The sequence below is a fragment of the Lineus longissimus genome, chromosome 6, assembly GCF_910592395.1.
Source record: "Lineus longissimus chromosome 6, tnLinLong1.2, whole genome shotgun sequence".
NCBI classification, from domain to species: domain Eukaryota; kingdom Metazoa; phylum Nemertea; class Pilidiophora; order Heteronemertea; family Lineidae; genus Lineus; species Lineus longissimus.
The window spans coordinates 16,221,592-16,240,000 of record NC_088313.1 but is presented as its reverse complement, the minus strand read 5'-3'; the positions used below and the strand labels follow the sequence as shown (position 1 = coordinate 16,240,000).

Genomic DNA, 18,409 nt, shown 5'->3' with positions numbered 1-18,409 from the left:
AGAGTGTAGACTTATCAAAAACCAAAGGTAGTTGGTCCTAGATATGAATCAGTTGTTGGAGGTGTCTGATCACACCACCATACACTCCGGTCAGGTTTGTGTGTGGGGAGTACACGCTTCTTTTTGGGACCCCCTGTATGACTGTCTGTGAAGAGTTGTTGAACTAGCATTATCAAGGTAAGCCCACTAATATACATGTCTTGTATACATGTAGCTTTAAAATATTGTTGGTTGCAGAAGCAGAATTGATGAGCAAGTGATTTGCCACCACAATTACCATGGGGTTACAAATTAACTAAGGTGAATTTTGCGATATCTGGTAATTTTTTTTACATCTCTGTCATCTGTATCACAATGTTATACCTGGGGGAGTTAAAAAGTGACATTTTGGCTGTGTTATAACAAAGATTACATCATGTCTAGTTTTGTTCTTGGTGATGAGACATCTTCCATCACTTAACCTCGGACTTGGAAGGAATGGTTAGGGAGTTGAAAAAATGATGGCTGTGCGGTCTTGAAGTAATTTTGGTCCTAATGCTTATAGTCATAATGACTCGAGGCCAATGGTTGTAATCCAAGTGTATGTATTGTAATATATACAATATTTCCTCATGCAGTACATGTAAAAATAATAAATTCCATTGCTATATAAATTGTCTTGTTAAAGTTCCAATGTCATTATCTCCCGAGTACATGAAATGTTCAACCTTGCACCTTGAAGGCCATAACCCACCGTATGCTGGTTGTGGTGCACAAAGAGTTCAGTTCTTGCATTGCTCAAAGTTCATCAGAAGAGCACTCCGATTCCAATGGTAGCTGAGACTTAAAAGGTGCATTCAAAGAGAATTCAGTCTACCCCAACCTCCCTTCTTTAAGTCGTCGACCGTACGATGTGGCTTGTCCTTGGAGTTGCCCAGCTCGGCCATTACCTCTAATCCAGAGGCTGCCCCTGACACTCTCCGGCCATGTTGACTAGCTCCTGAAGATGTCCGTCTGCCATCTTGCCCTTGACTTGTCCTTGAAGATCGCCTTCCCTCTTTGTCACCATGGACACTGCTTTTGGATATCCTTCTGCCATCCTGATCTTGACTCTTTCTGGATGGTCTCCTGCCTTCTTTTTCCCCTTGACTCGTCCCAGATGCCTTTCTGTCCTTGTGATCACTTTTTCTGGAGGGCTTTCTGCTTTCTTGGTCTTGGCTCTCGGCAGAAGATGCGACTCCTGGGTGCCCATGCTGGTGGGTATGAGAAGACCCTTCTTGGTCATTGGGATCAATGTCCTTCCTTGCCTGCCTCTGGTCCAAATGTTTGTTGCTTGTGACTATTGGTTGGTGTTGGCGACTGCCATCTACTCCCTCAACTACACTGTCAGCTCCAGTAGGCTGTTCATGTGTTTGATGACAGCTCCCATGTTGGACCACAGGGCATCCCCGGTGGTCCTGACCCTGTTTGTTACCAATGTCAGCAGCAGGCAGATTACATTCCTTTGTCAGAGGACATGCTTCGGCTTCCTCACGTTGGCTCGGACTTGAAGACTCCTTGTGGTCTTCGGAACGTTTATCTGCAGCATTATTAGACTTTGGGGGCACACCAGGAGTCACACTCATTCTTGTTTAGCTAAAGTGAAAACAAGCAAACTGTATAACAATTAACCGAGTAAAGTATTGAAATGAAAACTCTTAAAGGTCGTCAGGACAGAGTACGATTTGTTGACGTCTACCATTTTCCGCCAACCGTATTCAGACTAAAAGACCACATGTTCCAAGGTTCAAGGAGATGTTGTGTCCGAACAATGAGAGGCACCTGAAAACGGTAGGCCTACCAGGTATGATTTGCCTGGCAGATTTTGACATGCGAAGCTCTAATGAAGACAATGTCACAACCAGTTGCACTGGATCGTTTTGGAATCAAGATGTCAGTAATTTCGTTATCATCGTTGTCATATCTGCTGAAAGAACACTGTCTTACCCAAAAGAAGAAACTGTGTTAAGGTAATTCTATTGGCCACCCAAGTTTAAGCACTTAAGAGGCGGACTGCGTCTTTAAAGGGAGACAGCGAATAAAGGCAATACCAAGATTAAGTTACACGAAGCACCGAAAGGGATCTCTCCTATTATCTCACGGTACATCGTAACTATTGACACTTGTATGAGAAATAAATTTATGAAACACAATCACGTCCCCTAAATGCGCAGAGGCCTACCAGCTCCTGCCTAATTTTCCTTTAATACCTCTGCTCTCATGCAATGCCTGTCAAACCTTATAGTAATTACCTCTATCCTCTGAGAGTGTTCACTTGTCCGGCTTGTACTTCCTCCAGCGATCCTTTCATTAATTACATACTGCGTATGTATCGGTCAACGCATAAAATCGATGGCAATCATCGTGAAATGATGATAACCTAATTACGTGACTGTATTTTCATGAAACCTAGACATGACCCAGTTCATCGAGTCAAGGATGTCAAATGAGCCGAGAAAAACAACAACAAGAGTTGTTGATCTAAATATCGTAGCAAGATTTCTGAAGGATAATCAATGAGTCAGTCATGGAACCTGCCCCTTCATGAACAATGCATTGCTTAACCATAAAACTGAATTTCAAAGGAACTACCTCAAGATAGACTCCCGGGACAGTCCATTGCGTCATCCTAATGGGATCTTATTATGTGAGAGACGAGGCTGGTGTTCTGCCTCCGGAATGTACCTCAATGATGCCAACTCGTCACATCATGTGAAGTGTGCAGTTTGGCCTGGACACAAATCCCCTCAAGACGTCAGCACAGCTAGCTGCCACATTTAAACCAAAGACCACTTACTTAGGATGTCGGGAGGGCTACCCGATATGATTAGCACCCAGATAGAAGGGGGTCCACCTGCCTGTCCTGACGACAGTTATTTATAGCAGGGCACAAATTCATGAGGAACAATCAGGTTAGCGCGTTCCATATCAGAAGACACTTATAATTATTCCAACTGAACTTCCTATTTCTTCAAATGCGCTATAATAAGGACGGTAGAGAAAATAGAGGCAGGCCCTGCCATGGTACACATCGGACGCAGTGGACCGGCCTCGTCTTGTCGCAGAAATACTATCAGGGTGACAAATTGGACTGCATAGGAGTCTATGCTATGATGTCATGGAGGTCCTTTTTCACAACCAAAGTACAGCGACAGACCAATCTTTGCTTTTACAAACACGGCTGTTCAACAGGCTGCGTTATCGGACGGATTGAAGTAGAATTCCATGGTTACAAAAACCATGGTTAAATCTTGATTTATGACAACCATTCATCCCATCTAGTACACCACTGCAGGCTCCATTTGCAAAATATCAACTATGCGGTCTTCTGACAGGATCGTTCTTCAAAAGTGCATCTGACCCACGAATCTGACCCATATGATAGACCGAAGGTATTATGTCCACTTTCGTTCAGGGTTCTCCCACACGAATAAATTTTTTTAAATCTGGCCTACGCGGCGGATCACACTAGTCCATGCAGTCTCCATCGCTGACACAATCGAGGACAATAGCGGCGAACACGCTGCAGCAGAGACGTCAGTATTATGAACTGAGAAAACAAGTGTATCGGATCCGCGGGGATGAATTATGGGTTTTGTCCCCGCATTCAGAGCACAGCCACAGGGCGTAGCTGCAACATCGTGTGAAGTGAAGGGATTGTGCTGCATTCTTTATTTCGTAAAGAGACATTAAGGTAATCTTTGGGTTGACAGCGTATGGAGGACCAAGCGCATATGAAGGATAGCCATGTCGCATATGAGGTATCTTTCAACAGAACAGTAAGCATGGTAAGTAAGCATGGTAAGTTGCAGAGACTATTCGTGGACATCTTACGGGTCATATTCAGCGAGAGCCTCTTTTCTATGCGGACCGATTTGACGTTTGATCCGTTAGTATTTTGGGGACAGACGGTAATACACGACTTGATTATTTCTCAATTTAAAATACATGTACAACAATATAAAGCGTTTCAATGTGCTTGCTACCAGGCTACAGGGGGCTTTGATACTTCGGCAGGATTTCTGCTGGACTTATTGGTCCGTATCAGTTCAACATCATTCCAATGTTCACCCTTACACGGCCAGACGATGGCAAGGACAATATTTTCGTTAAGCTGTTACCCTTCCTGTCGTAATCTTTCTAGTTTGGAGGCAACTCTGAGCAACGTGTCTTAATCTTGGTGAGTAGCCGTATCGATGTCGTGTCTGACGAAAATGCCCCAAACCACTCCCCTTTTGTCTTACCCATACCCTTTGCTCATGGGAAGTGTCCATTCGTTTTTAAAAAAAAGTGCAATCATGGCATTGTCCTCGGATCTAATGTGCATTGCCAGTATGCTTGACACGGCGGAGATTTCCCATTGTCTGGGAGTCTGGGATGCTTTCACAAAGGATCTGTATCCTGGGGGTGAGAGCAGTCAGTCTCTCGCGTGTATTTACGGCAGATTGTACCCTTGGGAATGCCATACAGCAATATTGTTACTCCATCGATTGCACATCTAAACGGTTGTGGTCGAATCCCAGGGGAACTCAAAACCCACAATATTGATGGACTATTCTGGGTTCATTCAGTGAATATTTCATCAGCAAGGTTGGCTGTAGATAATAGCTGCCAGTTGGAAGTCCATCGGAAGCAGTGTGTCGCCGATATAACTCTGGTTCAGGAATCTTAGTAAGCGCATCAAAGTTGAACACATACATGTATTAATTTCATCGCACAACATAGGGCATTGGTTCCCAAGGGAATCACCGCTCCCAGGTCGCCGCTGTCGTTAGAGGTTGTCCGTTGATTGTATGTTCAAAGCACAATCTATGGTGAAGACGTCTTCGTGGACCCACCCAACCAAGTTATCGACCAATATCGAAACCAGCAGGTCACCACTAATTAAATTCAACGTTTATGATGAGAAATCGCACTAAGCATGAGTGTTTGGGTTAGATTGCGCTGGTCTTGGGCAAGGTTCTATGTTATCATGATCGATAAACCTATTTGAGCGAGTCGCGTACCCAGGGCTTGTCCATAACGTTTCGAGTCAAATGTCAATACTTGAGTTAAATCGTTGCATTCTTGCATGTCATCAATCGCGGTGACTGTCAATATTGAAATTTATCCTCCGCTACACACCCACGACAGTAGGTCTTACAAGAGCATATCGGGGCGGAAAAGGCCGTCTGCTCCGGACCCAATTCAAAGTAAGATGTGTATGCGACGCAACCATGCCAGGTTGAAGACGTTTATCAAAGATGTCAATGAAATAGTTTTGCGCTTATAATAATTTTTGTGGAATTAACGGTGGACATCATGAATATCTTGTCCGATAACGCCTATTTTAGTTTTCACATCTCTATTGTATATCATGATATGAATTGTCACAATCAAATTAATCACGAGCCCTGGGGTAAACTTGGCATGGTTCCATGTCATATCGAGTAGTAGATCACAATCTTTGTCAAATTAAGAGGCATGGGTGTGCATATACATTCGGTCCCATTTAAAGCCGATAAAGTTGTTTTCATTCGATCGGCTATTTACGTCCATTTAGGAATACGGTCTTATACTTGGACCTGTCCGGGCAAAATTTGCGGGTTGTTGGCAGATCTTTCGCCTTTGTAAGCTCGTTACGGGTTGGATTGCTCAGCAAATAAAGCCTGTTCCCTACCTATAGCGAAAGTACATACTAAATGAGTCGCTCTGCATGTTTAAGATGTCACCATATTTACCAGGTAGGCCTTAACATCAAGGCCTTGAGAAAGACTTTTCAGTGTGGTTTCTGATTTTACTATGTCCACACTTGAATATTTTGACGCAGAATATTCGCCCGTCTTCACTGAGAGAGCGTTCAGTTGGACTTGCCAAGTGCTGATCTGGTGCGCTTCTATTCTTGTCTTCGGACAGGAGACACTACTTTCTAGGATCCGTGTACCATTTCCAAGGCAACGACGTACGGTAAGGACGGCATACTCGAACCGTCGCATTCCAATCGGAGTCACAATGCAATGTTAAACACTGTTTGGGTCGTTGCCAAGATGAGGACAATGTGATGGGAGACTGCATTGGTCGGAGACAATAGGGATTTTCAGATCAAGACACACATCTACACAGGGCTCAACTCGTAAGACGTGCATGTCGAGCAGATATCACGATATTTAGAGTTGACCATCAATCCACTTAATATCATTTCTAATTTTATACCTTCCAGGTCAGATAAATTATATGGACTGATTAGCCGAAACAGAAAATGGACAACATGGACTTCTCAAAGTTTCGGGACACGGGAGAGTTGTCTGATATTGTTGTCATAGTCGACGACAAGGAGTACCAACTTCACAAATTTCCACTCTACATCAGATCGGACTTTTTCAAGGCGCTGGCTAGATCTCCAACGGAGAACGACAATGTCACTCTCACGAACTTCCCCGGCGGACCACAAGTTTTCGCACTGGTCGCTGACTTCTGTTACAACATAAAAGTGGATATTACGACCGAGAACGTGGTTTATCTGAGATGCGCGGCCGAATTCCTGCAGATGACAGGAAAAGGAAACTTAGCGGAGATTTCTGATAGGTATCTTCATGACGTATTGACGTCTGCTAGACTGTCCCGCTCACCCGTTGGAGTCGTGGACCTGTTGTTGCACTGCTGCAAGCTGGGACGGGTTGCGGATAATGCGAAAATTGTTCAAAGGTGCATTGACGCTGTTGTTCATATCTGGTTGAAACCTCCGACTAAATTTTTGACACCGCGGAGTAAGCAAGAAAGCAATGGTAATGATGATACACATATGGACAAGTTTTCGAAACTTCCGTTGGACCTGTTCCGCCAGTTAATCCTGGCGGGAAAAGAACGTGTCGTCTGGCCGAAGACGCTGGCGTTGGCAGTCGTCAGGTACATAGGCAAGCACATGTTCCCAGAAGACAATGAAAAGTGTTGCCAAACTCCTCGCGACGACGAAACTGAGAGTGAAGATGGCGACAGTTCTGTTTCTGGTGACGAAGAAGAGAAATGTGGCGGGACACCTGAAAAGGCGGAAACGAAGCCAAATTTAGGTGATGAAAGGATGGGAAACATGCTGGATTCGTTACTGCCCGAGTTACCAAACGACACTCCACTGGAGGATGTGACGTCGTCACGTTGGGCAATCAGATCTCTTCTGATTGCGGACAATCAAAACTGCAAATGTCGGCCAAGCCTCATGAAACTCGCAACGCAGATCATGCACAAATTTTCGAACGATGAATTTAGCGGTTTGCCCGCAAAGTTGATATGCGAGATTACAGAAGAGGCGTGCAAAAATGATCGCTGCATCCCCGACGTGGTGTGCAAAGTGATTGACAATTACATGTTGGATTTGGCCCGAAAGGAAGAGCTCGCGCTTGAGGTCTTCCTGAAGCTGTCAATGTCTCTCCCAAGCGAGTTTCGCCCTAGTCACGATCTACTGTTTGATGTGCTCGAAGCCATTCTTCAAACAAGTGAGTATTGACTTATTGTAATTCTAAACTTTTCGAAGCCGCATACATGTACTGTCAAGTATAAGACGGCTAAGAGGGAGGTTTACAGTTAACTAAAACGTACACATTGGCGACAATCCAAAATGTGTTTTCTCCAAAAGTTATTGCGTTATCGTGCAATTAACTTATCTGTAAATGGCATTATACTGTGAAACTGTTGAAACATTACAAATCATTGTGATTAATTATAATACGCTTAAATCCGATACCACTCGTGGTCGGCCCGCCTGTCTTTGAATGTATTCTAAACTCGGAGGAACCGTTGCGACTGACAGTCGCAGCAAAGTTGCGCTTGACCCCATCTATCAAGACATTGCGACGGCGTCTGGTCGATTTTACAGTGAGATATGCCTGACATTTAGCTATGTGCGGTTCCACAATAAACCATACGTAATACATCTCCAAAGTAGACTCCCTGGGCAGTCCATTGCGTCATCCTGATTGGATCTCCTTATGATGGGGACGAGGCCGGTCCACTGTGTCCGGAGTGTACGCCAAGTGGCATTCGTACCACGTTGAGCAATTACTGGTCCAAAGCCGCCGCAAGGTCCCGACGCCCGCATTCGATTATCGATATCCGACAAATATCGTCACAAATCTTCTACTGAGCACATTATCATCTGCAGTCATGTTGATTTTCAGACAAAGATTTATCTCCCGAAAAAAAAGAAGAGTTGCTCGGTGTCCTTGACTTTGGACGCCTTGGAGAGGAGACCCTGAGGCGGGCATACGACTGTGAGCTCGTCCCTGCCACCTACATCACACCCGCCGCACTGGACCTTTGCTCTCGGCTCAGAATAGAGTTAGATTCTGCCAGGGCCATCATTAAGCTGCAAGAGGAGGACATGAAGAGAATGGTCCACAAACCAAAACCAATCGGCACACCCAAGCATGGATGGGTATCGGAACCCAACACTCCGAGAACAAATGTCAGGTTTGCTACAAATGGTTCTTCAAAGTATCGCAAAGATGACGCCAATACGGCCGTCACATCCACACTGATGACGTCGTCCGCTTCGTCTGCTGTGCGCATGATGAATGGAATCGACGAGATAGGTACGAAATCGTACGTCCGTCAGTACCCGTCGTCGTCTTATAGAAGTAGCCGCAAAGCTGCCGATATTCTGAGATGGGCTTCCCTTCGCTTAATGAAGAAGAAGCCTATTCTTGGCGGAGGTAAATGTTCAAAGCTTCTGGTTGCAACCTTTTTCTCGCTGGTTCCAAATGGGGTGAAGATTGTGCTGCCGGCTAAATTACTTTAACCATAACCTTTATGCTCTTCTCCATGTACAGTAGAACCTCTCTATAAAGGCACCCTCGGGGCTGACAAGTGCTGTCCTCAATAGAGAGGTCAAATTGAATGTAAATAACCAATTTGGGACCACAATAGTGTCCTTAATAGAGTGGTGTCCGCAAAGGGACGTTCCACTGTAGTACCAATAATTGGCACATTCGCCAACCTAAAGTGCAGAGTAGAGTACAGTCGCACCCATTGATTTTTATGGTATCACCACCCAGCTTTGTGCATGGGAATACAGTTTATGGATTATTTGTTTATGGTATCACCATAGCCATCTCATGGTGCATATCTTCTTGAAAACAACATTTCTAGACAATAGTACGAAATCACCGTCTTTTTTATCAATGAGTTGCCAGAGCACAATGTCCACCCTACTCTGACCAGTGGCCAACTCACTTTGGTCGTGTCAATAACCCAATTGAATCCCTCTGGCCTCTGTCTCTGTCTCTACGCTTGCTTGCTTGCACTGCTTTTCATGTTGTTGATTGTTACTTGTAGTTCATAAAGGCTAAACTTTAGAATTACCGATCGGATGTTCCTTCGCACTATATAAGTTGTGAATCGGTTTAAAGGGTTAGGGTTAGGGTTACTTATTCATTATTTGGTCTTCATTCGCGCCTTGGACCTATACTTCCGATCGTGAATTCTAAAGTCGTTCTTTAATAAGGCTTAATAAATACTAACGGCCGCCATATCAGATCTACACTGCTGCTCAAACAGTTAACAGCAAAATGAGCTTTAATAATGTGTCATATTTTGTATAGCTAATAGAAAGCATATCATTCCAAATGGCTGCTATTGATCAACAGTTCAGCTTTAAACCCTGTAAATACACCATTAGAAGTCACAACTGAGTGAAACTGATATGTGATTACATCAGTGCATGGATTGCTTCAGTTCAGCTTTATAATAAGCTAGATCCAGCATTTCTTGAATTGGTAGTGAAATTGATGTGAAACTGCCAGCACTTTTTACACTCTACCAGCCTAGAGCATCCTGTAGCTGATGGCTAAAACTAAACAGTTCAGCTTTAGGATCTCAAGAAATCATTGGAATTCCCACAAGATTTGGTTGAAGAAGCACTTTCCTACCAAACCAAACCCTTCACAATCACATCTCCCCAATCCATCACTATCTCATCATTCATCTCCTCTCCCCCTTACAGGTCCTCCCACCTCACAGAATGTGACACCACCCTGTCACGATCTCTCACCCAATCAGTAAGACATCTCATATTCCATTTCACACATCACTAACTATAGCTCACCGGGGTAATACATTATCACTCATCATCATCATTGAATTCAATGTTGTGACTTTGTCCGATCATGGGATATATTTGGCTCCCAGGACCTGATTGTGACATTGTCTCTTTCATTTGTTCCTTAATTATTGTCCCTTTTTGTCATTGGTCATTATCAGCACATGACAAAATCAAATCAAATCAAAATACTTACATGTTTTGGAAAACAAAACCTACTGACCCGTACTTTGTTCTGTACAAGTTTTGGGCCCAGGCACAATACTTTCCTTTCGCCTACAAACTGATCCAAGTAATCTATCTTTTGCAGGACACCAAGATGAGGGCCAGACCTCGAATAGAAGCGATATCTCACGAAGTAAGGCATCAGATGATCTGAGCCTTGACCTGTCCAAGCTGACCGATTTCTCTTCTTCTGGGATCAATACGGATGATGTGAAAGACGTGATGACTGGTCTGGCTGAAAGCAGTCCAAGGTTCTCAAGTGTCTACATGAAGACACATATAGCCCAGAAGTAGAAATGAATACGATTATATCTGTATCGATGTTCGGACCAACCGGCGGAAATCAGGGGTTAATGTTCCCTTCTTCAGCCCTCAGCCCCCCCCCCTCGAGACATTTCCCCTTGGCTGGTGTACATTACTTTACTTTTAAGTCAACTTGGTTTGTGCAAAGGATGGAGAAGAGAACATTACCTCCCAATTTACTCAGCATGAGCAGGACACAACACTGGACTTTGTCTCCCCATACCAGTACAGAAAAGCCATCCTGTGAGGTTAATGTTTGGGTACAGAAACAACACTTCACCACTCTGTCATTCTTCCAAAGGATATCTACCTGTGTCAGCATGCTGAGGAGGGGTACAGTGAGGGGTCGTGGTGTAGGAATCTGGAGGGGGAATCAAGAATCATGCAAACGGTCAATAAATCATGCTGTAAATGGGTTAGAATGAATAAATGATTTGAACACAAAATAGATTTTATTGCATTTAGTCGTTCAACAGCAACATAAAGTAAATAGAAACAATTATAACAGATCAAACTTTTGGACTCCTACGCGTCCAAGACAACATGATATTTCCCGACTTGGTAACAAAAATGTTCTCCCCATTCATCATCTGCTCAACCCTTCCATCTATTCTGCCAACAAGACAACAATATTCTGATATTTTTCCAACAACATCGACCCAGTCTCATGTAATAGCTCAACAGAGGTTGTCTCAGATCACAAACTTTTCTGAGAATGTGATACTACATGTATGTTCTGCCTAGCATTAGCCCCTACTTTACGGGTGATACCCTACTTTAACTAGCCAATCAGTACGAACTAAGAATCTTCACAATGGGATTAATGCTATTTCATGCCTGAAGAGCGTAAGTCTACCGCACAGCAGACATTTTATGACCTAGCAATCCTATAGAGATCAGAGACATTCCAGATGTCCCCAAGTTTTGCCACAGCTCAGTGACACTCGGAGTGGCACTTTCAGTTCCACCAAATCTCCACACAATCCTTCACTCGATTCCATGATGGACTTGACCAAATCTGAAACACAAATTTGACATTTAGATTTACGATCAGCAAAGCCGAATGAGGTGTTGTTTTAAATCAGGAGACTGGAGTAGGCAGGGGTGCGCTATCATTATCAGGCTTTCCTCCCTTCAAAAATTATCTCAATACTTCCTCTCTGGTTGTGCCATGACCTGACAATTGCTCATTAAGCTTACATCTCACCTAGTGTTTACTTCTGCCAGTGAAGAACAATAGTCCCAGCTGTCTGGATGATCATGAATGCACAGGTTCATCAAGACAGTTGTTTATAAAGCAGACAACTTGTTCTGGACCCACCTTTGACTTCCGTTATCTCTTCATCAGGCACCTCCAGTAGCAGCTCATCATGGATCTGTATTAGCAGCCTTGATTTCAGATGTACCCTCTGCACCAGAGCATATTCTACTTGGACTAAAGCTGCCTTGCACAAGTCAGCTGCTGAGCCTAAAGGGCAAAGGAAATGTGCATTTCACCGCAGACATGCATGATAGACAACATTGGCCAAGAAGACTGACCACACCATGTTGAGATTCCTAATCTTGCCCATAACCTGTCACTTGCAAGACCAGATATGAGCTCAAGAACACAGAAGGAGCTTTATGTCCCTTGACACAAACCTGAGACTATCAGAAGTTGTTTCAGAAAACCAGTTGCACACCAACCTTGCACACAAAAGTTGACAGCTTGTCTTTCCGCCTGCGCCCTCAATACAGGAGACTTGTGTTGGATGTTTGGGATAAGGCGTCTCCTCTTGAAGATGGTCTGTGTGTAGCCTTTTTGTCTACACGTCTCAATGGACTGGTTGGTGTAGGATTTTACGCCAGGAAAGCGTACTGCAAAAAGAATTGGTTACGAAATATATTCCTGTTAACTCACTAAGAAGACAATAACCTGAGCTGACAGGAGCTGCAAAAATAAAGGCACTTTCAGTATGAGGTAGTTAAATGTCTTCCTGGCAGAGTTAGTTACGCTGGGTGCTGTCAATGGACTATTAACCACCTGAAATTAAAACCTGAAAGAGATAGTGCTTTCAACAAAGACTGGATTCAAAGTGATGCCGGGTATTCCAATGGCGAAGCAAGCAGACAAATACATGACAATATGCTTGTACAGGAGAATCTCCCCTAAAAAAACTCATCTCCTTGCATATCTTACCTAAAAAGCTCTGCATAATTGCCTTAGCAGTATCTGGAGAGGTCTTCAAGTAATCAGCCAGCCTCTCCTTCCCGACACCATACATAACCGAGTAGACAACTCGCTTGGTCTGTTCCCTGTCACTGGTTGTGATATCATCATATCCTTTACCCAACCTGCAATAAAGAGATAAAAATGGTTACTAAACATTTTCCAAGATGTGGTTCAACAGATGCTCCCAAAATAAAAAGCAATAATAGCTTACTTACCATTGTTTGGTAAGTTCAATGAATATATCCTTGCAGTTTGATTCACTGAAGGCTTGAAGGAGTTGGGGGTCATTTGCAAGATGTGCAAGAAGCCTCAGCTCAATCTGCTTGAAATCAGCTGCAAGAAGGGAGCAACCTTCTTGACTCACGAATGGATCCCGCATGAAGATTGTGACAGTCTCCGAGTCTCGTCCTAAAACACGAAGAAATCATTGAAAAAGAAACAGACAGTTGTTAAATTCTAGTCTGAAAATTATAAGCATAACAAAAATGTCTCGGTTAAAGACACCTGGCTTTGCCACTCACACTAACACAAACTGAAGGACCTTCAAAGCTCTTGGCAGCTTCTTAGCCTACAAACCAAATGTCAAATTTTTTTGAGTCTTCAACAACTCAATCTATCTTGCCCTTCCCTTTTTCACACGATACATCCTCAAGAACTCTTATTAAAGACTTTTTTAAAGAGAAACTCATATAATCTTTCAAATAACTTTCGTGATTTTTCAAATCACATTCTCACCCACGATGAAGTTATCAACAACACCAGTCAACTCTACAGGTTGTTTAGGAATAGCCTGCACATTAGGATTCGTTGATGTCAGCCTGCCTGTCGCTGCAGCAGTTTGGTCCCAGAAGGTATGAAGGCAGTCATCCTTCACGTGAATTAACATGCCGTCAACATAAGTAGACTTCAGTTTCTGAAACTATGACAAAAGATTGAACAGGTTTCGAAAGATATTCTTGAAAATGCACATTTTAGACATGGGCAGTTTTCGAACAAATGGACTCACCTCCATTTTGCCTTCATTGGCTTTTAAAAGCCACGAGGAAACTCACCCTAGAAGAAATCAACAAGACTTTAATGGCATGGTGCTATTTTGTCGTGACTTACCTGCATGGTGCTATTTTGTCATGACTTACCTGCAAAAGAACCTTAATGACATAAGAAGACAGCACTAATCACAATGTCTGACAGTCAACCTCAATTACAGTGAGGTCAAGGACCATTTGTTAACCCTTACCTGTCTATATTCTAGAATAAGTCCAGGTAAGGGGTGCACCTCCTTTAGCTGGTTAAGGACACTTTCAGATGTTGACTTCTGATGACTCACAGATGTCCTGGCTATCTTTGCCTTGGCAGGGAGTTTGGCGTCCAACTTGAGCTCTTCGAAAATTAACTATAATGGAAAAGAAGCTTTAAATCACCTGGGAGAAGTCCTCATGGAAATATCTTCTGGAGGAGGCATCTGCAGAGGAGGGCAAGTGTAGGTGGATGTGACACTGTCTTCATTGTCCAGGCACAACATATCAGAAATGTCTTTTTTACCAGCAACTCAATTCCCAACTGGAACTGTTCAGTTATCACATTCTAAAAGCTCAGACAGACAAACAGCAGGAACAAGGATTCAACTTAACCCCAAGAGAGAAATAGTGGTTTAGGGAAGGTAACCTGTCTAAGCTGTGGGTGACTGTTGATCAGGAACTGATGTCCAGCACACTGATGGGCTGCTGCTTCAACCTTTGCAGTCTTTTTCTGAAAGGAAAAGGCTATGACAATTGAAGGGAAATCACGTTACCAGGTCCACTTTTCCCTCCAACTCTCATTTTTTTATTCTTCCACCCAATTATAAGACTGATAGCACTCTACACAGAGCCTTGATTTAGTCCTGGCGAAGCAAAAAGTAAAATGTGCTATTCAAAGAATCTAATCTTAATCTGGCAAGTTTGAAGTTCCCGATCTGCTTATTTTGCCGCAAAAGTCAGCCAAACTGCAGTCTGTAGGTGCCCACATAACGAGCAAATAAGCATCTTATAATATCAACGTACCTTTAGTAGCTCACCAAACTTCACAAATGTCTCTGTGTTGATTTTGATGCCCCTTAATTCCATCAAGGACAATATAGGTGTCAGTCTCATCTCCAGCTTCAAGAAGAGTGACCACTGGCCCTCAGACGTCAACCGCTGGTAAAGCAGCTGCATAGCTGAGCTGAGTTGCTTCAGGTCATCTTCAATGGAACCACTCTCCTTCAGCTCCATACCACATTTCGTCAAGACTTGTTTGAATGATGCCGGTGGGTTGTCTGCGTCGGTCAGCCAGCATGCTACCTTCGGATCCATCATAACTAGTTTATTTACAACTGAAAGCGACAAAGCAGTTCTATTCATTTACCTTATACCTGAAGGACACATGAATAAACACTTGCAACAGGGTGTGATTTTGACTTCCAACTTCCAAATCATTAGAATTTAATGGTTAAAGACACGAGTTGGCTGTGAATTGGAAATTCTGGCCCGGCGTGAGTCAGGCACAATCCTGGATTATTTGTCTCCGTCAGTCACAACTTTCAATTTCCCTGTGCCTGTGTCCAACTAACAATGCAACCTGACAAGACATGTTCCTATCATTTAAATGGCTTCAAGAAAATATTTTTTGACTATACTTACCATCAGCATGTGACAGACGAAACTGGACTATGATAGCTTTGATGCAGTCCTGGGCACAATAGCAGATCTTGCGAGCCTCTGAATTCATAAGGTTAATTACAACTTCCCTGCAAATTAAGAGCAGAAACAGTCAAATGGAACATATGGTTCAGAAGACTACAAATGTTATCTTCCTCGAAAGAGAACTTCTTATTCAATGGAAATTACATTACCTTCCAATTTCTAAATAGTCTGAACTTCCTGTGTCAAAGGGTACATAGTACACTGATCCTGCATTATCAAGAAATGAGGTGAAGTTCATTCCAGACAGCTTGTCTTCGATCTTGCAGCCTCTCTTTTTCTGGAAAGACATTGGATGATATGAATAATGACTAGTAAATGCTTTTACTTCAATTTTGTACAGAAAGGCCTAGAGTAAAGGTACCAGTGCCACCGGCTGTTACAATCAAAAATGGTTTTATGTCTCATTCAAAGGACTACGTCAACAACTGCTCTCATCCTCGACCATTACATACCTCAATTAGAGCCTCTCTGAGCTGTGTTGCTCCATTCTGATAACTCAAAGCTACTGCTATTTCAGAAGCATCTCTAATTTCCGAGGACAACCTGGAAAGACTTTCACTGGTGAGCTTGGTGACATCTATGGTCCCTGGCTGGATGTGACTAGGACAATTCATTTGGTAGGTCATGGCTGTCTCAGTAATCTGGAAATACAGGTCACAGAACTATTGAGAACTTAAGAATTAATGTTTGTTGTGTCCACCAAGGCGACATCGCATGACCAGGAGAAACATACTGGAAGACATAGGTGTATTACCTTGCTTTGCCTGGTAGATTCCACCTTCTTTGGCTTGACTGGAACTTTAAACCCTGCACATTTCTTCTTGGATGGAGTTTGAACGTTTTTGTCCAAGATATTCTCTGGAATTAGAAAGAAATGCAATGAAGCATGTCTCCCCTGGTACAGAAATGGTCATTTATAAAGGATGCAGTGCACGATATGATATATTAACATCTGGTAATATATTCGTCAGAAAACCTGATTAACTCACCTATGTCCTCCAAATCTTTTTCATCAGATTCCAACTGAGAAATACCAAGTTGTCCTTCCACAAAACCAGTAGGTTGAGAAACTCTTTCCTCGACATCACAACCATCCCTTTCCATAAATTCTGGCGCCGAATATAAGGACTTACGTTTTCCCCCATTCCTGGACACTTTTGACATGAGTTTTTTCTTCAGATGTACAGGGTTTGGTGCTAAAAAAGAAAAACTGTCGACAGAACCTTGATCTTCCCCAACTTGCTGAGGAGGACTGAGGTCAATGGGTGGTGACCCTGTAGAACATGTCAGTCCATAGGGGAAGGGCATATTGATATCAGAATTGTCCTGGCATAGCAGAGGAGTAGACACACATTTGGGAGGTGAAAAGTTCGGATGAGAAAATTTCCGATCAGCGTGAAATGAAGTAGGTGTCTGCCTTTCCTCGAGGTGAGACAAATGTAGACTAGATCTTCGACCATCCTGCAACAGGACTTGCACCTTGTCATCTTCTTCATCAAGATTCATATAATCTGTGGTATGAGTCTGAGTCAAAAGCAATTCACATTGTCCGGATGTACTGCCAGATGGGCTCTGTTGATCATCCTCGACAGATCTTTCACTTCTGCTGTACAGCGAGTCAATTCTTGACTTGTCTTGCCCAGGTGTTGCTGGTTCTTGCTTAACTTTGGTGAAACGTCCATGATATGTGAATTTTTCACCATACGTTTTCTGATAAGGGGATGGAGCAGGGGCTGAAACAAGAATGAGTAATCTGAATCATGGAAAATTATCATTAATTGAAAGATGTTATTTGAAAGATTCTTACAGATACTAGGTCGCAATCACAAGAGGAAATCAGAGGATGTGTGCAGGACCAAAGGAGCAGCACAAATAAACTCCCCGTGAAAAAACAGCTGGGGAATAAAAATAAAACTAACAACGCATAAAAGAAATAGAGATAAATAAGTTGAAGAAGTCTAACCAGTGTTAAACTGGGGTTCTTCCTTTTTCAGTGGATGCCCATATTTGGCTTGCAGAGCTCGGAGTACTATTTGTGCATCAGTGGAATAAGGGCTGACAGTGCTTGGGTGAGGAGGAGGAAAAGCCGGAGTCCACACAGGGCTCATCATCAGACTGGACTGCCTGCAGAGGCAAAAACGTAGCGGTTAGTAAGGATAAGTGCAGCCCCAGAGGGTCACTCTCGATGACAATATTGTGTAGGCCCTAGGGCATCCTTGTACCAAAAAATGTGTGACACGCAGGGCAAATAGACCTCATTTTTCCGAGCCCCACAATAAGCTCAGGCCACCCACTGTAGGCCTCTTATTTTCAACTCTCCATTTATACGATATTGGTCAACGTACACCATCTATCTGCAGCAGTCTATTGCCATCTGAATAAATCAGATGTACGACACAGTTTTGGTAGGCCTAGGCCTGGCTATAGGGCCTACAGGCTACTGTGACCCCCACCCCACCACCACAAGTCAACAACTGTCTTCTTAGACTTAATCACCTAGACCTCCTCGCCATCAACTATGAGCTCCCTTTCGAGGCCTTAACTGGCTTTAGCCTTGCCCGTGATGTCAGTAACGCCGCATAACCAGCACTTGGCTGGTTTTACAGTAGGCTAGCTGAGTAGGTCTAAATGACATGAATGAATGGACACGTGGCGCGGCGTATACATGTACTGTAGCCTATGTACGTGTATACTCATTACTGTACAGCTTTTCGGATAATTCGATTACATTATTTGTTTAAAGCGTAGTGTTGGCATCAGCTTAACTGATATCTTATATCTTACTATACAATATGCAAGATGATTCAAAGCGTTGATCATCAGTATTTTGTTAATTGTCTTTAGGCCTAGTCTAAAAGT

General features: G+C 43.3%; 2 protein-coding genes and 1 long non-coding RNA gene across 7 annotated transcripts; 1 reads left to right on the top strand and 2 right to left on the bottom strand.

The window, feature by feature from the left end:
• Window positions 1-305: 305 nt before the first annotated feature.
• On the bottom strand, window positions 306-2,439 carry LOC135489869 (uncharacterized). Its single transcript, XR_010447247.1, has 2 exons — window positions 2,271-2,439; window positions 306-1,614 (listed from the first exon to the last, which is right to left on the bottom strand). It is a non-coding gene; the product is annotated as an uncharacterized LOC135489869 (long non-coding RNA).
• A 1,030-nt stretch (window positions 2,440-3,469) lies between these two features.
• LOC135489868 (uncharacterized) lies at window positions 3,470-11,061 on the top strand. Of its 5 annotated transcripts, XM_064775476.1 has the most exons (5): window positions 5,752-5,964; window positions 6,218-7,487; window positions 8,169-8,582; window positions 9,992-10,046; window positions 10,398-10,551. In XM_064775476.1, the coding sequence occupies exons 2-5, from the start codon at window positions 6,257-6,259 to the stop codon at window positions 10,408-10,410; spliced, it is 1,713 nt and encodes a 570-aa protein (XP_064631546.1). In that variant the 5' UTR covers window positions 5,752-5,964; window positions 6,218-6,256; the 3' UTR covers window positions 10,411-10,551. The 5 variants fall into 5 exon arrangements, with proteins under 5 accessions (XP_064631544.1, XP_064631543.1, XP_064631546.1 ...); XM_064775474.1 differs by lacking the exons at window positions 5,752-5,964; window positions 9,992-10,046 and adding an exon at window positions 3,470-3,806 and having other exon boundaries at window positions 8,169-8,702; window positions 10,398-11,061; XM_064775473.1 differs by lacking the exons at window positions 5,752-5,964; window positions 9,992-10,046 and adding an exon at window positions 5,489-5,741 and having other exon boundaries at window positions 8,169-8,702; window positions 10,398-11,061.
• Window positions 11,062-11,089: 28 nt separating this feature from the next.
• On the bottom strand, window positions 11,090-17,900 carry LOC135490009 (DNA polymerase nu-like). The gene is made up of 16 exons (XM_064775655.1): window positions 17,896-17,900; window positions 17,514-17,674; window positions 16,540-17,283; window positions 16,305-16,408; window positions 16,003-16,191; window positions 15,700-15,827; window positions 15,488-15,594; window positions 14,870-15,180; window positions 14,493-14,576; window positions 14,065-14,220; window positions 13,563-13,746; window positions 13,043-13,235; window positions 12,795-12,949; window positions 12,302-12,472; window positions 11,937-12,083; window positions 11,090-11,633 (listed from the first exon to the last, which is right to left on the bottom strand). The coding sequence occupies exons 1-16, from the start codon at window positions 17,898-17,900 to the stop codon at window positions 11,512-11,514; spliced, it is 2,961 nt and encodes a 986-aa protein (XP_064631725.1). The 3' UTR covers window positions 11,090-11,511.
• Window positions 17,901-18,409: the final 509 nt, after the last annotated feature.

Bases quoted from the DNA above. Each gene is read 5' to 3' on its own strand.
- LOC135489868 (XM_064775474.1), top strand. From the start codon at position 6,257: ATGGACAACATGGACTTCTCAAAGTTTCGGGACACGGGAGAGTTGTCT. The intron at 7,488-8,168 runs GTGAGTATTGAC...GTTGATTTTCAG, and splicing joins CGAAGCCATTCTTCAAACAA to ACAAAGATTTATCTCCCGAA. The intron at 8,703-10,397 runs GTAAATGTTCAA...TATCTTTTGCAG, and splicing joins GAAGCCTATTCTTGGCGGAG to GACACCAAGATGAGGGCCAG.
- LOC135490009 (XM_064775655.1), bottom strand. The intron at 15,828-16,002 runs GTATGTAATGGT...ATGTCTTTCCAG, and splicing joins TCAGAGAGGCTCTAATTGAG to AAAAAGAGAGGCTGCAAGAT. The intron at 13,747-14,064 runs GTAAGGGTTAAC...CTTTTGTCATAG, and splicing joins TTATTCTAGAATATAGACAG to TTTCAGAAACTGAAGTCTAC.